The sequence below is a fragment of the Pelodiscus sinensis genome, unplaced genomic scaffold, assembly GCF_049634645.1.
Source record: "Pelodiscus sinensis isolate JC-2024 unplaced genomic scaffold, ASM4963464v1 ctg34, whole genome shotgun sequence".
NCBI classification, from domain to species: domain Eukaryota; kingdom Metazoa; phylum Chordata; order Testudines; family Trionychidae; genus Pelodiscus; species Pelodiscus sinensis.
The window spans coordinates 5,358,814-5,377,389 of NW_027465849.1; the positions used below are offsets into that span (position 1 = coordinate 5,358,814).

The 18,576-nt window shown below is 56.3% G+C and overlaps 1 protein-coding gene across 2 annotated transcripts in view; it reads right to left on the reverse strand.

The window, feature by feature from the left end:
- NPAS1 (neuronal PAS domain protein 1) overlaps nt 1–18,576 on the reverse strand; it is a 118,248-nt gene that overhangs the window by 25,865 nt on the left and 73,807 nt on the right. For both annotated transcript variants that reach the window (XM_075915360.1, XM_075915361.1), the window contains one exon: nt 11,477–11,566. In XM_075915360.1, coding sequence (XP_075771475.1) covers nt 11,477–11,566 — 90 coding nt within the window. The remainder of the gene's footprint in view (nt 1–11,476; nt 11,567–18,576) is intronic.

The window sequence follows — 18,576 nt, forward strand, 5'->3', positions numbered from 1 at the left end:
TTCCTGTACCCTAGCCCCATGCGGGACTCGTGCCTGGTGCATCTGCCACCAAGCCAAGTGATGGACCCCAACAGCCCTCGTCTGAGTCACCCAGTTTCCCCCCTCCCCACCCTTCTATGCTAGGCTCCAGCGCCGCCCTTCCAGCAGAGAGATGGGGCGTGAGCTGCAGGCTGGGGGGGCGCTCGGGGCCAGGGGCTGCAGCCTTCTGTTTGTACAGCCCCTAGCACCTCAGGCTCCTAGGCGCTACCATAATACACCTAATAGCAATTAAAATGGACAGCACCGGGCACTGTGGGGCCTGGTCTGCGAATTTCCGTAATCGCGGTAAAAATGTGCAGCGCCAGGCGCAGTGGTGGCCTAGTCCATGGCAGACTCCTGGCTGAATAAGGAATAATGGGAGGGGGGCGGATGGAGGTGGGGGCCCCAGCAAACACCTCCCGACCAGACAGCGCTGCTGCCTTACAGGCAGCCTTCTCCTGGCGTGGGCTGGGCTCTTGCATTAGCTCAGGCCTGGGCGTGGCTCGCTGACTCTCCACGGGGGCACCCCCCCCTTGCGAAGGCACAAGCCCAGTGGACCACGTGCCCCCTTGTAAGGTGCGAATGCCACGCCGCCGGCCCCCCCGTCCTGCTCCCACCGATCGCTCGCGGCTGCGCCTGAGCTCTTGCAAGAAACGTCTGGGTGGAACGCCGGCTCGAAGCCCCCCGGCACACGCGAGGTCAGCCGGCGCGACCTCTGGGCCGCCTGCGCGGGAAGGGCAGCGCCCTCCTCGCCGTGCCAGCCTGCCCGGGAGCGGCGGCAGCCCCAGCGGACCCTGGAAGGTCAGCGCGTCGGGTTAACCTCTCCCAGCTCGGGAAGGGAGCGGGAGGATCAATAAACCAGCAGGCAAAGCTAGATTCTTCACCTGCAGGGTTCGGGGCTTTCCGAAGGGCTGAGAACAGGCAGCACCAAGCCCCGGCTGCCAAGGCAGCGACTGCAGACGGGCTAAGTACCGGTGCTGCCTAGGAGCCCGAAGACATCCTTGGGAAGGGGGGAGAGGGGAAAGGCTAAGGGGGGGCCAAGCCCGGAGCCATACAGGCTAGTAGGATAGAACGGGCTGCAAGGGAGGGGAGGCTGGAGCAACAGTCTGTACCCGAGACTCCTAAGTGCTACCACAATACACCTAATAGCCCTCAAATGTACAGCACCTAGCACAGGGAAGAGCCGGGTCCACGGCGTGGCCTCCTAGCGTAATATACCCGATAGCCATAGAAACATACAGCACCTAGCCGTGTCCCCTGCTAGCTGAGCACTGGGGGGCAGCCGCCCAGGAGAGCTACAGGTGCCGCCCAGCTGATTAGCAGAGTGCCCACAGCGGGCAGCAGGTGTGTCTCCTGGTGGTGCACACCTGCAAATGGCTCGGTGCACACAACAAAATTTATTCTACACACGGGTGGCCAAATGAGAGGGAACATTTGTGCCTAGCACAGTCCGGTCTCAGTCCATGACTAGTGTGCTTAGCCACTACCGTACTAGCAACACAAACGTACAGCACCTGGCACAAGGGGGCCGTCGGCTACAACCAGGGCTTCTAGGCACGCCCATGTTCTACAAAATCGTAGGGGGGGGTCTAATGGTTAGAGCAGGGATGCTGGGTGCCTGGGTTCTATCCCCAGCTCTGGGAAGGGAGTGTGGTCTAGTGGTGACCGCAGGTAACTGTGAGCTGGGATTCCTGGGTTCTGCCACTGATGTAGGGGGTGGGAAATCAGGTCCATGCCATATTCATGCAGCATGCCTCAGTTTACTCAGCGATAGGGAAGGCTAATACCTTGCATTGGGGGTGGGGGACAAGGATTAATTAATGTTTATCGCTGGGAAAGTCCAAGCACCCTGAACCAACAGCAATGGCTGAGACTTGTACCCAAGGATCTCAAAGCACTTAAGGAATGCTGGCTTCTTGCCCACAGGGAAGGGCAGAGTGATCCCTATGGCCACAGTTATTCATGGGAGGCGCCCAGACGCCACAGGGTTGGGAGCTACAGAAAAGCCTAGACAGCGGGGAGCCTAGGGGCAGCCCCTTGCTCTCCCTTTCATGCTCAGAGGAGACAAGGTGCAGGGACTTGACAAGGGGCACACAGGAAATCAGTGGCAGAGGAAGTGATACCCAAGTGTGCCTGGACTCCCAGGCTTGTGTTAGCCACTAGCCCACGCTGCCTCCCCAACGGGCAGCATGATCCCAGCACCACTGCGGGGGGTAGCGCAGGGACTGACTACCGCAAACGGCCGAACCTAGGAGGAGGCTTCTGGCAGGGCGCTGGGCCGTGCGGATGATGGGCGAGGGGGCAATAAGAGCTGAGTGCAAGGGGGTGGGATACGGGAGAGGGGTTTATGTTTCCGGGTGGGGACGGTGGTGCATGTGTGGAAGGAGCAGGGGGAGACTGTGGAAGAAGGGAGAAAGAAAGAGAGAGAGAGAGAAAGAGGGAGGGAGGGAGCAGAGATGCCGCTCCATGAGCAAGGCTGGCTGATACCGCAGTGGGACGAGGTTGTGGGGGGTGTCTAAAATTTCCCCCAGATTGAGGGGGGGCTAATTCAGCTGCCCCAATCTGATGCCTAGCCTCAGAGCCTCCCCCGCCCCCCCCGCAGCCTGCGGCAAGGTCCTCTCCATCCGCCCTGCCTGCCATATCAAAGGCTGCCTTCTCCTTGCCTGGGGTTGGCTCGGGGTCTGCAGTGTTCGCTGGGGAGGCATTAAAAGAGCCTGCGATTTGACTCAGACACGCAGGCCCCTGGGGAGCCCTCAGTGAAAACCTGATGTGCGGTTTAAAGTAGGCCCCAGCCAGGCGCCTTGGCGCTCTCCGTGCATGGGCCAAAGGGGATTGGTAGCCCTCTTTCACTGACAGAGAAACTGAGGCACGGTGTGGGGCAGGTCACACAGTGAGTCAATGGCAGACCCAGGAGTGGAAGAGCCCAGGAATCCATTCCCTTCCCCGAACCAGGGGCAGAATCCAGGAGTCTCATTGTGTGACCTGGGGCAAGTCCCTTCCCCACTCTGAGCCTCAGTTTCCCCTCCCACTCTTTGGACAGTAAGCAGGGACTGTCTGTGCAGCACCTGGCACAGTCTGAGCTGGGCTCTGCACAGCACCATACAACGGTGCCCTGATCTCAGTCAAATAATTACTAGCGAGTACATATCCTCTTCAAGGCCCTGAACCACCGGCCCTCTTAGAGCCAGGAGCAGAACCCAAACTGCTGCGCTACCCAGTGGACCACACTCCCCTTCTAGGGATGGGAATAGAATTCAGGAGTTCTGACTCCCAGGCTCCACCATGTCTGCTCTAACCATTAGGCAAGGTAGCCATAGCAGAGCATCCTGCATACTTCTCTTGTTATCTCTTCTATTGCTAAAGCATAATCAGAGATCCCCAACCATGTGACAGACTGGCAAGGGAATCAAATTGCTCACCCAACACAGAAATGCAGCCACCTCTGGGGTGGGACATGGCAGCTGTTTATCCAGGCATGGCTCACCCAGTACTGAAATGCAGCCACCTCTGGTGTCCTGCGTGTCAGCTGTTTATCCAGGCATGGCTCTCCCCACATGGAAATGCAGCCACCTCTGGGTTGGGTCATGGCAGCTGTTTATCCAGGCATGGCTCACCCAGTACTGAAATGCAGCCACCTCTGGGGTGGGACATGGCAGCTGTTTATCCAGGCATGGCTCACCCAGTACTGAAATGCAGCCACCTCTGGGGTGCTGCGTGTCAGCTGTTTATCCAGGCATGGCTCACCCCACATGGAAATGCAGCCACCTCTGGGTTGGGTCATGGCAGCTGTTTATCCAGGCATCGCTCACCCAGTACTGAAATGCAGCCACCTCTGGGGTGGGACATGGCAGCTGTTTATCCAGGCATCGCTCATTCAGCACTGAAATGCAGCCACCTCTGGGGTGGGACATGGCAGCTGTTTATCCGGGCATCGCTCATCCAGCACTGAAATGCAGCCACCTCTGGGGTGGGACATGGCAGCTGTTTATCCGGGCATCGCTCATCCAGCACTGAAATGCAGCCACATGGTAACTGCAACAGCTATAACTGTGGGGGCTGCTCCCCGGGGCAGAATCCCACATTAGGGGCTTTCCCAGCACACAGGCGCCTGGCTGCGCTGAACTCACCTCCCGCGCCAGTGGCTGGAAAAGACCGGAGCCGACTGGAGGAGGCGCTGTCCCAGCATGGGTGATGGCTGCAAGGGGCTGGCTCCCCTACCCCCACCTGGAGCTACAATGCGTAGTGGGGGGGTCTCCCCAACCCAGGTGCCCCCTGGAGAAGGCGTGCCCCCCCCCCGCCTCCAGGGGGATGAAAGGAGGGTCTCGAGCCGTCAGACTGCCAGCAGCCATGGGGGGACCAGACATGGTGGCTGAGTGGGGGACTGTGGGGTGCGTTCCCCCCTGCACTGCACCCCAGCCCTGAGGGGAACAACCCCTGGTTCCCCCCTGCATGGCAAAGTGACCCTGGGAGGGCAACACATGACATTTAGCAGTGGGTAATAAGGCCAGTACCAAATGCCTGACCAGCCCTCCCTTGGCATAGCCCAGAGCTGGAGCCAGGATGCCTGGGGTCGCTTGCCAGCTCCGGGAGGGAAGTGAAATCTAGTAGTTAGAGCAGCGGGGGTGGCTGAAAGTCAGATTCTGTGCCCAGCCCTGGGACTGGCGCAATGTTCCCTCGATTTTTCCATGAGCGTGCAGAATAAATTGTATTCCATGCACTGAGGCTTGTGTGGATGTGCACCACTGGTAGAGACACACTGCCAACTGGGGGTGCTCTGCTAATCAGCTGGGCGGCACTTGAATCTCTCCTGGGCGGCCGCCCAAGCGCTCAGCTTACAGGAAACTCTGTGGAGTGGGGGCTAGTGGTTAGAGCAAAGGATGAGGCAGGCTGGGAGCCAGATCTGGGTTCTGTGCCCTACTCCAGGAGGAGAGGGTCGTTCAGTGGTTAGAGCAGAGGGGGGTGGGAGTAAGGCTTCCTGGGTTCTATTTCCAAGTCAGGGCAGGGAGTGCTGCCTAGTAGGTGCAGCAGGAGGGCCTGGCAGCAAGGACTCAGCACTTAAGCAGTGAGAGAAGAAGGAACGCTATTCAGCAGGGTGCCTGGGTTCTATCCCCATCTCTGGTACACTGGGTGACTTTGGGTGATCGTCCTGCCTCATGCCTCAGTTTCCCCCATCGGTTTCCCAGATGGAATCCCTTCCTGTCCCCTACACTGACCAAGTTATGTTTGCTGGGGACTGAGCCCCCCGCCAGAGCAAGGCCAGGAGGGATGGATTTGCCGGAGAACCACCAGACGCAATCCGGCAGGCCGGACCTGGGTTTGACTGGCTCTGACCGTCAGGATCTGTTGTTCCAGAGCCCAAGGAAAGAGCCGCAGAAGATCTTTCCAGTGTCTCTGTCCTTCACCTTGACAACAGAAGAACAATGGAGGAGGCCCGTTTGCATATCAGCCGTGGGAGCCGGATCGATGGATCGATCTTCTCCCTTGCGCAGACCGGGGCTCTGATCCCAGCCTCCGCCTTTCATGCCCCGGTCCCCTGTGGCGATTGGAACGGGAAGGGGAACGGGGGCCGCAGAGCTGCCAGACTGGCGGGCATGGGAGACCCCGTGTTTGGGCCACGCGGGGGCTGGGGGCTGCGTCGGCTTTCCAGACACCCGGCTCCTGTTGGGAGGAGCGGTCGGACGTCACCGTCGGAATCTCAACGCACGTCACAGGGATTTAACCACACAGCCAACCCACCCGGATTCTCCCATGTCGTAGGAGAGGAAACTGAGGCACGGAGAGGACTGGGGATAGCCTCCCAGAGTTTTGACATAGAGCCCTGTCACGTTACTGAATTTTAAAGATCACTGCTGCACCCATGGGGGGGTAGGTGCCTCCAAAGTCTATACAAAGGGGGGCCGTGTGAGGTGTCACATGAAAACTTCTGGTCTACTGATTCTGTATATGCTATTCATGTACAGTAAACTTCCAATAATCCGGCACCTTTAGGACCCAGGGGGTGCCGGCTTATCAGATATGCCGGACTATTGGAAGGGAGGGCTATGAGGGGTCTGGGGTGGAGTGGTGTGGGAGGGGATGCCACCCCAGGCCCCTCATAGCCCCCCCTTCCGATAGTCTGGCTCTGCCCCAGGCGTCCCCATTCAGCCGCTGCTGGTCAGTTTCAGCAGCGGCTGAATCGGGGCACCTACAGCAGAGCAGCTAAGGTGCTGCCGGGTTGGTCCCGCAGCCCCAAGGGGCAGCGCTACAGGACCAACCCGGCAGCACCCCAGCTGCTCTGCCCCCGGCTTCCCCGATTTAGCTGCTGGTCAGTTTCAGCAGCGGCTGAATTGGGGAAGCCGGGCGCAGAGCAGCTCCAATTGTCCTGCTGCCTGGAGCACTTCCGGGTTCCCGATGGTGCCGGACCATCAGGGGTGCCGGAGCATTGGATGCCGGACCAATGGAGTTTTACTGTACTTGTATAATATCTGTATGTGGAGTTATAAATATGTACTCTGTGTTGATGCTGGAAAGTCTCTGTCTGAGACAGAGCAATAGGCAAAGAATGTTCAGCCAGTGGCTACGCTAATTAGTGAGGCGGCAATGAATACACACCTGAGGAATGTGACTGATACCAGCAAACCACGCATGTGAAACACAGATCGGTCACTCGAGCATGTGACCTGCTCTGGCCAGGAGGATGCCAGGAGAGGTATATAAGGGCCATGTGGCACCCTCCATCTTGTCTTCAGTTCAGCTCCTGATCCCAGATGCAGCCTTGCAAGAACAACGAGCCGGAAAGAACTGTGGACCCATCCTGACATAGGATGTACACCAGAGACTTATATGCTAGGGCTGTGTCTAGACTGGCAAGTTTTTCCGCAAAATCATCTGATTTTGCGGAAAAACTTGCCAGCTGTCTACACTGGCCATTTGAATTTCCGCAAGAACGCTGACGATCTCATGTAAGATCGTCAGTGTTCTTGCGGAAATACTGTGCTGCTCCCGTTCGGGCAAAAGCCCTCTTGCGCAAATCATTTGTGCAAGAGGGCCAGTGTAAACAGCACAGTACTACATGCATCTGACGAAGTGGGTCTTTGCCCACGAAAGCTTATGCTCCTACGCTTCAGTTAGTCTATAAGGTGCCACAGGACTCCTCGTCGCTTTTGCAGATTCAGACTAACACGGCTACCCCTCTGATACTTAGCACAGTACTGTTTTCTGCAAAAAAGCCCCGAGCGTGAAAATGGCGATCGGGGCTTATTTGCGGAAAAGCATCCTGCCAATCTAGACGTGCTTTTCCGAAAATGCTTTTAACAGAAAACTTTTCCATTAAAAGCATTTTCGGAAAATCATGCCAGTGTAGACGTAGCCTAGCAGTTTATATTGAGAACGTGGTGTAATGTATTCTCCTTAACAACCTTACTCTCATGCTTTTCTTTCTTTTAGCAATAAACCTTTAGATTCTAAAGGCTTGGCCCAGCGTGGTCTTGTGGGTAAGATCCAGAGTGTAAATTGACCAGGGATTTGTGGCTGGTTTCTTGGGACCGGAAGAATCTGTTCAGGGTAGGTGAGATTGGATTCTATAACCCCTCACCTGTGTGTTAGGCCCGGGGCTGATTGGGGCACAGGGAGAGCTGGGGGGTCAGAGGGGTTTTGCTCATGAGGCTTCTGTCTGGCCAGATTGGCAGCTGGAGCGTTCAGTGTGACTGACTTGTGGCCTCAGTCCATCATAGCCCCACTTCTCCCCCAGAGCTGGGACAAGAACCCAGGAGTCCTGGCTCACCTGTGGGCAGAGAATAGCCACGGCACAGTCCACCCAGTCAAGCCTTTGATACACCCCCTAGGTGCCCTGGGGGGGGGCAGAGAACAGCCACAGTGCAGGGGGCTTGGCCACAGTCTGTCCCCTATAGCGGGGGGTTGGGGACCGGGTCCTTCCACCAGTCGGTGTGGCCCCCTGCCCTGCACTGCGTTCCACCACCGGGCACTGCCAGAGCAAACCGAATTCACCCCTGGGGCACTGCCCGGAGCCCAGATCTGAGCCCCTGCTCCGCATGCGGCAGGGCTCACCTGGAGACACAGAGCTGCAAATAACCAACTGAGCGGAAGTATTTTCAGCATGTGTGTGTGTGTGTGTGTGTGTGTGTGTGTGTGTGTGTGTGTGTGTGTGTGTGTGTGTGTGTGTGTGTACACATGCCTTTCTCTGCTGCCCCCTGGTGGTTTTGTGTGTGTGTGTGTGTGTGTACATGCAGGCTTGTCTCTGCTGCCCCCTGGGGGAGAGGGGTGTGTACATGCATGCTTGTCTCTGCTGCCCCCTGGTGGTTGTGTGTGTGTGTACATGCACGCCTGTCTCTGTTGCCTCCTGGTCGTTGTGTGTGTGTGTGTACACACGCATGCCTGTCTCTGCTGCCCTTTGGTGGTTTTGTGTGTGTGTGTGTGTGTGTGTGTGTGTGTGTGTGTGTGTGTGTGTACATGCACACCTGTCTCTGCTGCCCTCTGGGGGTTGTGTGTGTGTGTGTGTGTGTGTGTGTGTGTGTGTGTGTGTGTGTGCACGTTTCTGCTGCCCTCTGCTGGAGTGGATGGGTCTTGCTCTGTGTGTGTGTGTGTGTGTGTGTGTGTGTGTGTGTGTGTGTGTGTGTGTTGGGGGTACCTGAAGTCCATCACTGAAAATTCACTCAGGATGTGTCTACACAGCACCCTTAGCTCGAAATAAGCTATGGAATTTGCGCTATGCAAATTGTGTAGCTTATTTTGATTGTATTTCAAAATAGCTTATTTCATAATTTGGCGCTGTCTACACAGAGCCAAACTTTGAAATAATGCGCTATTCCGAAATTCCCTTAGCCCCCATGGAATGAAGGTTACCAGGACGCCGGAACAAGCCGCCTGTGATTTCGAAATCTGGTTCGAAATAAGGGGTGGCTCCAATAGACGCGGAAGAGCCCTTGTATGTCACCTGCTAGTGACTCCTTATTGACTAACAGACGTATTGGAGCATAAGCTTTCGTGGGCAAAGACCCACTTCGTCAGATGCATGTAGTGGAAATTTCCAGAGGCAGGTATAACTATGCAGGCTGGAGATAATGAGGTGGATCCAATCAAGGAGGATGAGGCCCACTTCTAGTAGCTGATCTGGAGGTGTGAATTCCAAGAGAGGAGACGCTGCAGATTCAGACTAACACGGCTACCCCTCTGATGCTAGTGACTGCTATTGATTAGTCACGCGGCAAGGGCCAAGAGACGCAGCCACAGGCTAGTGGACCCGGAGGCCGCCAAAGCCCCCGTGTTTGCTAGGGGGCTACCGCCAGGCTATTCCCACGCACTTCATGGCTCCGCGGGGGGACACGGTGAGAGAAATGTCTCCCTCTTTTGTGCAGAGACTTGGTGTGAACACAGCGTCTGCATGGTGCAGGACGGGTGTCTTGGCTGGTGCGGGCCCACCTTGGCGAGGATCCCCGCAGGAGATGCCAGCTAGAAGGGAATTAGGCCTGGTAGGGTCACCCCCCAAGGTTCAAAATCAGGAATCAGAGCTCTCAACCCGTTCCCCCAAATCCATGAGATTGGCTTAGAAACTAGGAGATTCTGTAGCCAAAAAGATGCTGGGTTCTGTCAGTTTGCCTGCTGGGTTTTTGAGCTTTCCCGGGCCTTGTTTGCCAGGAGATGCAACAGAAACGTGCTTATTTGTTGGACGTGAAAGCTGCGATCCTTGTGGGCCTGGACTGCAGGGCAGGGCACGGGTATTGCAAGGGCCGGTGACCCTGGCGTGTTGTGTCTGTTTCCCGAACCCCTGCTTTGCATCGCGGGCCTTTCTCCAGTGGGGTCCGACAGGAGACCAAGCTGCCAGGGCAGGGTGAAATGTGGGAGGAATGTGATCAGGTTTGGCCAAGGATGGAAGGGGGGCAGAGGGGGATTCTGCTTCTGGCTGCTAGGCCAGGGCTGCAGCTTGGGGAGGATCCTTACCCCTAATGCAGAGATGGGGCTGAACCAAACCCAGGGGTCTGGGGACATCAGGACCTGAACCTGTTCTGGGTCAAAACAGTGTATGCTGGGCCCATCCTTGCCCACAAGGCTTGGGCCTGATGCTGCATTGTTCTAACTCGGCACTTGGGGGCCGGGGTACGGGGAGGGCTGCTCTAACTCATGAGCTACTTCCTGTGGGTCTTGGGGGTGGAGAATAGTTACAGCGCAGAGCACTCCAGCCACACCCCAATCTACCCCTCAGGGGAGCAAACAATAGCCACACACAGTATGGCTCAGTCCCATCCCCGATCTGCCCCCTACGGGCCCTGGGGTGGCAGGGAATAGCTACTCTGGCCACCCCCCTGACCTACTCCCCATGGGCCCTGGGGTAGAGGAAGAGATAGCCATGATCTAGTGGTCTCCAGAAACACCCCCGATCCCTGGGGGCAGATTCAGAAAAACTGGCAATTGTGGGGGGGGGGGGGGTGTATAAAATCATATCTGGAAAAACATTGGAGATTTTTTGAAAATGTTGAACTGCCCATAAACCGTTGACTAACACGGCTACATTTCGACCACCAAAAAACATTGTGATCTTTCCTTCAGAAGCAGACTTGTGATGTCACCATTCGCTGTATTTCAGACATTAAAAGCTGTCAGATGGATTGGCCCACAGTGAATGTTGCAGGGAGGTGGGGGGGGAATGTCATTTTATGAAAATTTCTCAAATATAAACAGAAACCTGAACATTTTTCACAGGGCAAACAATCTATTTCCCAACCAGCTATAATTCCCATCAGACCCCCAGCCTGGTGACGGGCCCTCTGCAAGGTGGGGGGCCCACAGACACGTGACATACCCTGGCACATAACCCTCCTTTCCTTGCCATCCAGACCTCCTCTGGCTGTGACCAGTAGCACCTGTTACCACATCCAGCCCCCAATAAAGGACAATCCAGCCCTTAATTTATATGTCTGACTACTCAGCATTTTCCAGCTGATGGCCTTAGAGCATGTTCCAAAGAAGGATTAGCCCCATTTCACAGATGGGGAAACTGAGGAACAGAGTAGCCCACAGTCAGGGAGGAAAGTCAGCAGAAATGTTTTACCTCCACAGCCACCTGCCCCACTCCCTTCTCCGAGCTAGGACTAGAACTCAGGTGCGTTGGCGCCCAGCCTTGTACACTAACCACCAGCCTCAGCAATAGCCTCCAGACCAGCCCTGTGTTTGCCTCTTGGTTCCCATTAGACAGTTACTGCCTGGCTCTTGCTCACACTGCACTTAACGAGAGATGTGCCATTGGCCTCAGTGGGAACCGGGCCACTGGGGATAACACTGCGGCTCGGTGGCAAACCAGGAGGCCCTTTTCAAGCTAGACAGTTGCCTTACTATGCACCCGGCAGCCTGCTGGGTCACGTTGCAGGTGCATTTTAAGCCGCCGCACGGCCTGGCCACCTGATTGGAATTTTTTTCTAACGCGGATCCATTATTCATGGGAGTGCTCAGCTCGCTGTGCTCCTACCTGCGAGAGCCCGAGGTAAATAGACACCGTCTCGGAGATGTAAAGAAACTTCCCCTCTTGGTTTAGTGCAAACACAAACCCGTCCAGAGACTGAGAAGAGAAGAGAGAGACAGAGAGAGAATACATTTACTATGCAGCTCACTCGGGCCAGGCACCGGCGGCGCAAAAGCATTCGGTACCCTGCGGATTAGCTCTCCGTCACCGAGGCTTGCTTGGGCACGCGCCAAGCCTGGAGAAGTGACTTCATTTCCCGGGCTGGCCCTCGTCTGCCGGGGGCTTCAAAGCAGACAACTCAATTCCGGAGGCGGGGGGAGAAGGAACATCGCCCGCTCAAAATAAGCCCGTGGACGGGAAAGCCAAGTTGGGACCAAAGCCCCTGTGAGAAGCTGCAGCTTGTGAAATTGCATGGCAATCTCCCGTCTGTCCGTCTGTCTGTCTCCCCCTGGCGTCGCCTGTCTTATGCCCAGGGCTGTCTTTTGGTGCCATGTTTGCCCACTGGCCTGAGTGGGGCTGTAGGTGTCACCGTAATACACCGATTAGCAATGGGAAGGTACAGCACTGGGCACCAGGGGATCCTAGTCTCTAAGGCTATGTCTACACAGCAGCGTTATTTCGAAGTAATGGCGAGCTGGAGGGCTTCTTACTCCGACTCCCGTAACCCTCTTTTCACGAGGAGGAAGGGAGGCCGGAGGAAGAGCCTTCTTCCTTCCACTTCCTGCCATGCAGGCAGCGCCACCAGCCGAATTAAGCCATTTCGACTTCAGCTACGCACTTGATGTAGCTCCAGTTGTGCAGCCTACTTCGATTTTTGCCCTGCTGTGTAGACGTGTCCTAATTGGGGTGCATAGGTGTTACCGTAATACACCTAATAGCAAGAAAAAGGGACAGCACGTGGCACAATGGGGTTCTGGCCCATGATTGGGGTACCTAGCTGTTACCATAATACACCTAATAGCAAGAAAAAGGGACAGCACTTGGCACAATGGGGTTCTGGCCCATGACTAGGGTACCTAGCTGTTCCCATAATACACCTAATAGCAAGAAAAAGGGACAGCATTTGGAACAATGGGGTTCTGGCCCATGACTGGAGTACCTAGCTGTTACCGTAATACACCTAATAGCAAGCAAAAGGGACAGCACTTGGCACAATGGGGTTCTGGCCCATGATTGGGGTACCTAGCTGTTACCATAATACACCTAATAGCAAGAAAAAGGGACAGCACTTGGCACAATGGGGTTCTGGCCCATGACTGGGGTACCTAGCTGTTACTGTAATACACCTAATAGCAAGCAAAAGGGACAGCACTTGGCACAATGGGGTTCTGGCCCATGATTGGGGTACCTAGCTGTTACCATAATACACCTAATAGCAAGAAAAAGGGACAGCACTTGGCACAATGGGGTTCTGGCCCATGACTGGGGTACCTAGCTGTTACTGTAATACACCTAATAGCAAGCAAAAGGGACAGCACTTGGCACAATGGGGTTCTGGCCCATGATTGGGGTACCTAGCTGTTACCATAATACACCTAATAGCAAGAAAAAGGGACAGCGTTTGGCACAATGGGGTTCTGGCCCATGACTGGGGTACCTAGCTGTTACCGTAATACACCTAATAGCAAGAAAAAGGGACAGCACTTGGCACAATGGGGTTCTGGCCCATGACTGGGGTACCTAGCTGTTACCGTAATACACCTAATCAATAATAACAATGGTTTGATCCTTTCACAGCGCTATGGGAGGCCCTTGGGCCACATCCCATCTCCCAGTGCTCTCTGTGACCCCAGCAGCTGTGCACCCACACGGCTGCTACAGGGCAGGACCGGCATAGGCCCTGCTACCTCATGTGCCTCACGCCAGGCCTCCGGAGAGGCCACTCTCGTCATCACAGCTGATCTGATCTTCCATGTCACACCACCGACTGATTGGCCACAGCTTGCGTTCCCATTGCCCTGGGCTAGTTTTAACCACCCAATCAAGGCTGTGCAGCCCTTCATCTGTGCCCCTGAGCCAGCAAAAACATCTGTTTCAATAACGCTACATCTGGCCAGATTGAGGGGGGTGAGGTCCATTGGACCAACCTCCCCCACAACTGCTTACCAGCATGCCAGGCATTCAGTCCATGGTGCGCTGAATGAGGCACATATGGAGCTGTGTGAAACACACCACAGCCTTAGCCCGGACCTGTGTAAAATGGGAGCTGTGAACTGGGGGCATGGCTCCCTCCCCTCCCCCACCTCCCCACCTGCCTAGGGGAATGGGGAATCACGGGTCGGCTTTCTGAGGAGGCGCAAATTGGAGCCTGCTGCAATTTATGGAAGGAGCAGGAAGGTTAACGCCAGGGTCCTGGCTAAATTCCAGCTGGGTTGTCTCTTACCTCCATACATTCCCCTCTCCGCGGCACTGCTCTTCCTGGCCTGCCCTAGGCTGGCCTGTGGCCTGGTGGTCAAACAGCCCCTGCGCCCCATCCCACAAGCGCCTGCCTCTGGGCAATGGGTTGTAAACAGCTGCTGCGCCCCACCCCAGAGGTGGCTGCCTCTTGGTGCTGAGTGCTCATGGTATAATCATCTGCCGCGCTGCACCCTAGAGGTAGCTGCATCTCAGCACTGGAGGAGAAGCCCCCATTGCTCCACCCCAGAAGCAGCTACGTTCAGGTGCACTGCCGGGAGTCCCATTCCGACGTGAGGGGTGGAGGCAAACCTGGCCTTTCAGCACCAGATGACAGCGCTCGGTCTAAACAGCTGCGGTACACCCTCCCCCAATCACAGCGCTGCCTGTGAGAGCCGGGCGCTCCCTCTGCAGCCATTCACAGCGCTGCCTGGGAGAGCCGGGCGCTCCCTCTGCAGCCAATCACAGCGCTGCCTGTGAGAGCCGGGCGCTCCCTCTGCAGCCAATCACAGCGCTGCCTGGGAGAGCCGGGCGCTCCCTCTGCAGCCAATCACAGTGCTGCCTGTGAGAGCCGGGCGCTCCCTCTGCAGCCAATCACAGTGCTGCCTGTGAGAGCCGGGCGCTCCCTCTGCAGCCAATCACAGCGCTGCCTGGGAGAGCCGGGCGCTCCCTCTGCAGCCAATCACAGTGCTGCCTGTGAGAGCCGGGCGCTCCCTCTGCAGCCAATCACAGCGCTGCCTGTGAGAGCCGGGCGCTCCCTCTGCAGCCAATCACAGAGCTGCCCGGGAGAGCCGGGCGCTCCCTCTGCAGCCAATCACAGAGCTGCCCGGGAGAGCCGGGCGCTCCCTCTGCAGCCAATCACAGAGCTGCCCGGGAGAGCCGGGCACTCCCTTTGCAGCCAATCACAGCGCTGCCTGGGAGAGCCAGGCACTCCCTCTGCAGCCAATCACAGCGCTGCCTGGGAGAGCCAGAGGCTCCCTCTGCAGCCAATCACAGCGCTGCCTGTGAGAGCCGGAGGCTCCCTCTACAGCCAATCACAGCGCTGCCTGGGAGAGCCAAGGGCTCCCTCTGCAGCCAATCACAGCGCTGCCTGTGAGAGCCAGGCACTCCCTCTGCAGCCAATCACAGCGCTGCCTGTGAGAGCCAAGGGCTCCCTCTGCAGCCAAGCACAGCGCTGCCTGTGAGAGCCAGGCACTCCCTCTGCAGCCAATCACAGCGCTGCCTGTGAGAGCCAAGGGCTCCCTCTGCAGCCAATCACAGCGCTGCCTGTGAGAGCCAGGGGCTCCCTCTGCAGCCAGTCACAGCGCTGCCTGTGAGAGCCAGGCGCTCCCTCTGCAGCCAATCACAGCGCTGCCTGTGAGAGCCAAGGGCTCCCTCTGCAGCCAATCACAGCGCTGCCTGTGAGAGCCAAGGGCTCCCTCTGCAGCCAATCACAGCGCTGCCACAGTCCCATTGGCGTCCGTCCCCCATTCTAGGTACACAAGCGCCGTGAGCAAACCGTCCTGTCCCACGAGGCCGCCTGGGTTCCTACAATCTTGCAGCCCCCTGCGGTGAAGGAGGCCGCTCTCTAGCCTGGGCTGCCCACGGCTGGGTCAGACGGGTTCTCCGGCCCTGGGTGTCAGCCCGCCTGAGCCAGGGTTTCCCTTTCTGAATGCGACTCCCCACCGTGCTCCTTCACGGGGTCTGCGAACAGAAGCGAGGTGCCAAGGGCGCAAAGCCTGCCCGGGGGCGAATCTTTTTCCAATTTACTTCTGAAAGAGGCTACACGGGGCCAAATTTCGGAAAAAAACCCTCTCTCGGAACATCCCTTCTTCCTCGTAACACGAGGTTTACAGGGATGCCGAAAAAAACGCCTCCGCTTTTCCGACTTTTTTTTTTTTTTCAGAAAAGCGGACGCATTTCTCTGCAGTCTAGACATAGCCTCAGTGGAGTCACACCTGCTAGGCCATGGCTGGACTGGCCCGTGTGCACTGGGGTGCCCAATGACTCCCCCCCTCCTCCCCTCCCTCCACAGCCTTAACCCTTTCAGTGCCAGCCTCCTGAGGAGGAACAGTCACCCTCTCACTGTGTTGCCCTATAGAGTAGGACGGAGTGGGCAAGATACAACCCATGGGCCAGTTCTGGCCTGCCAAGCTGCTCCCCCGCCCCCTGTAGGCACCGTGCGTCCCTGGCAGGGCCCTGGCCACGGGTGGGGGGAGAGACTTCATGTGCCCCCCACTCCTAGGCCAATCAGGGCCTGGGGTTAGGGGTGTGTGCAAAGTCTCCTCCCCTTGCCAGGGCCCATGGCACCAGAGGGAACCGCCAGCTGTTCAGAATGGCTAGCGGCTCCCTTAGGGTTGCCAAATACTTTCACAAAGAATCCCGAACATGGTGGGGAAAAATTGGTTGAGAAAAAAACCAAACAAACGGGAGACCAAACTTGTTGAGTAAAAAAATTTAAAAAGTTGCTGCGCCTTTAAATTCTCCCACTTCCCCCGCCCCCACCAGATGCGGGAAGGGAAAGACGTCCCATCGGCCTTCCATCTGACTAGGGTTGCCAGGTGTCCGGTTTTGAACCGGACAGTCCAGCATTTGAGCTTTCTGTTCGGGAAACAAATTGAGAAAATAGAAATGTCCATTAGTTTCTAAATAAGATTCAATGTAGATTGAGATGTAATGTCACACGTGTCTGGTATTTTTGTTGAAACCATTTGGCAACCCTACACCCGACATTTTACATGTCCGGAATTTTCTGGTTTTTTTTACTGGACAGAAGACACAATTACCGGACTGGCAGGGCAAGGGCCAAGAGATTTCACATGCTCCCCTGTCCCGGTGGGGGGGGAGGCACATAAAGTCTCCTGTGCTTCCCCCAGGGGCATATGGTGCCTAAAGGGAACCACCACTTCTGCTTAGGCCCCGCCCCTTCCACTGAAGCCCCGCCCCTTCTGGGGGTGGAGCTGGTCTGCGTACCACTCCCAAAATGGGTGAAGTGGCCCTCCTACAAAAATGATTTCCCACCCCGGATTAGGATGTGCAGAGAGAGCTGAGTGCCAAATACTCTGAGCTTCAGAGGGGTAGCCGAGTTAGTCTGTACAGGATACACTTAAAAAACAACAAATAGTCTGGCAGCACTTTAAATTAAATGTAAATGTAAATACGCTGAGCTTAGGGTGAGCGCCTGATCCCCGGCCTGGCCACCAGCGGGCACTGGGCAGCCCAGTCAGGCAGTTGTGCAGTTAGCGTCAAATTTGGGTGATTTTAGGTAGCGGATTTCTTAACTCCGGAGCTCGCCCCATGCTGCGGCTGGCCTGGATTTCCTGGTGGAGTCACTCCAGCAAAGGGTCCTGGGGCCTCTTGCCAGCTCTGGCAAGGGAGTGGGGGGCTGGTGGGTCAGAGCAGGGCGGGCGAAGACAGAGTTAAGTTTCTGGGGTTTATTTAGTCCAGCTGGCGGGGGAGAGAGAACAGTGTCTGGGGTGGGGGCTGGGAGCCAAGCCGCCTGGGGTCTAGCCCCAGCTGGGGAGAGAGATGCTGTCGCAGGTGGGACAAGCTGGGAGCCAGGCCGTTTGGGTTCAATTCCAAACCCTGCCACCAACTTTGCCTAGGACCTGGAAGCCCTGGGCAGAACCACCCAAGCGCCCCACCGACCAACCAGAGGGCAGCTGGGCCCCGAGCCTTTGACCCCAGCACCGCGTGCAAGCGGCTTCACGGAGCAGGAGCACTTGCTCCCGCGCGGCCTGAATCTCTTTGTGCGACAGCCCCCAGCCGCTCCGGAGAGACAGACGAATAACGGGAGACACATACTACTGCAAGTCCTGTCGGGGCGGAGCCGCGCGAATTAAAGCTGCCGGGCCATATTGCTTTTGGATCAAGTGGTCGCGATGAGTCCCTCGCAGGTTAACAGTAATTAAACACTTGACATTGCTCCTGGGGGAGGGGCCTTTCATGTAATGGGGAATTGAAGTGTGTGTAGGGAGGGAATTCCCCCCCCCCCCCAGACTATACCCATGTCAAGATTATCACAGATGACGGAGGGGAAGGAGACAGACACCTGTCAGGGATGATCAAGACCAGTGTTTCTCAACCTTTTTTTTTTTTTTTTTTTTTTTAATAAAGTACCTTTTTTCAAAAAAACATTGTAAGTACCCCCCTTAAAACAATTCTAAGTACCCCCAGTACCTACAGTTTTCAGACACAGAGTTTTTTTTTTTCTACCCTTCCAACATGTTTGTTGAAACAACTTAATCGTAGCTGGGCAGGCGATGAAATTTTTGGGTGCAAAAAGTACAAAAATAATACAGCGCTGTAAAACACAAATTCAGTTTTCTTCAAATGTCAGTTGTGTTGACGTACCCCACAGACATCTGTCGAGTACCCCTAAAGGAACTGGTACCACTGGTTGAGAAACACTCATCTACGGTGCTTGGTCCAGCCGGGAGGGCAGGGACTGGCTTGATGACCTCTCAAGGGCCCTGCCAGTTTTTGGATTCTAGGAGTCTATGATTCTATGAAACGCAAAACCTGCCAGCTCCTCCCAACAGAAGCAAGGTTTTCAATAGAATGAGCTAGCATGCAGCTTGCTCTGGGTCTGTGTCTGGCTCCGGGGAAGGGAATAGCCGGCTCAGCGCAGGGGTGCTAATTAGCTGGGGCCCCTGGGCACAGGCCCCATTGACCCATTGGCTAATCCGCCACTGTGGAAGGGCAGAGCGAGTGGGGTTCCGCAAGATCAGTCC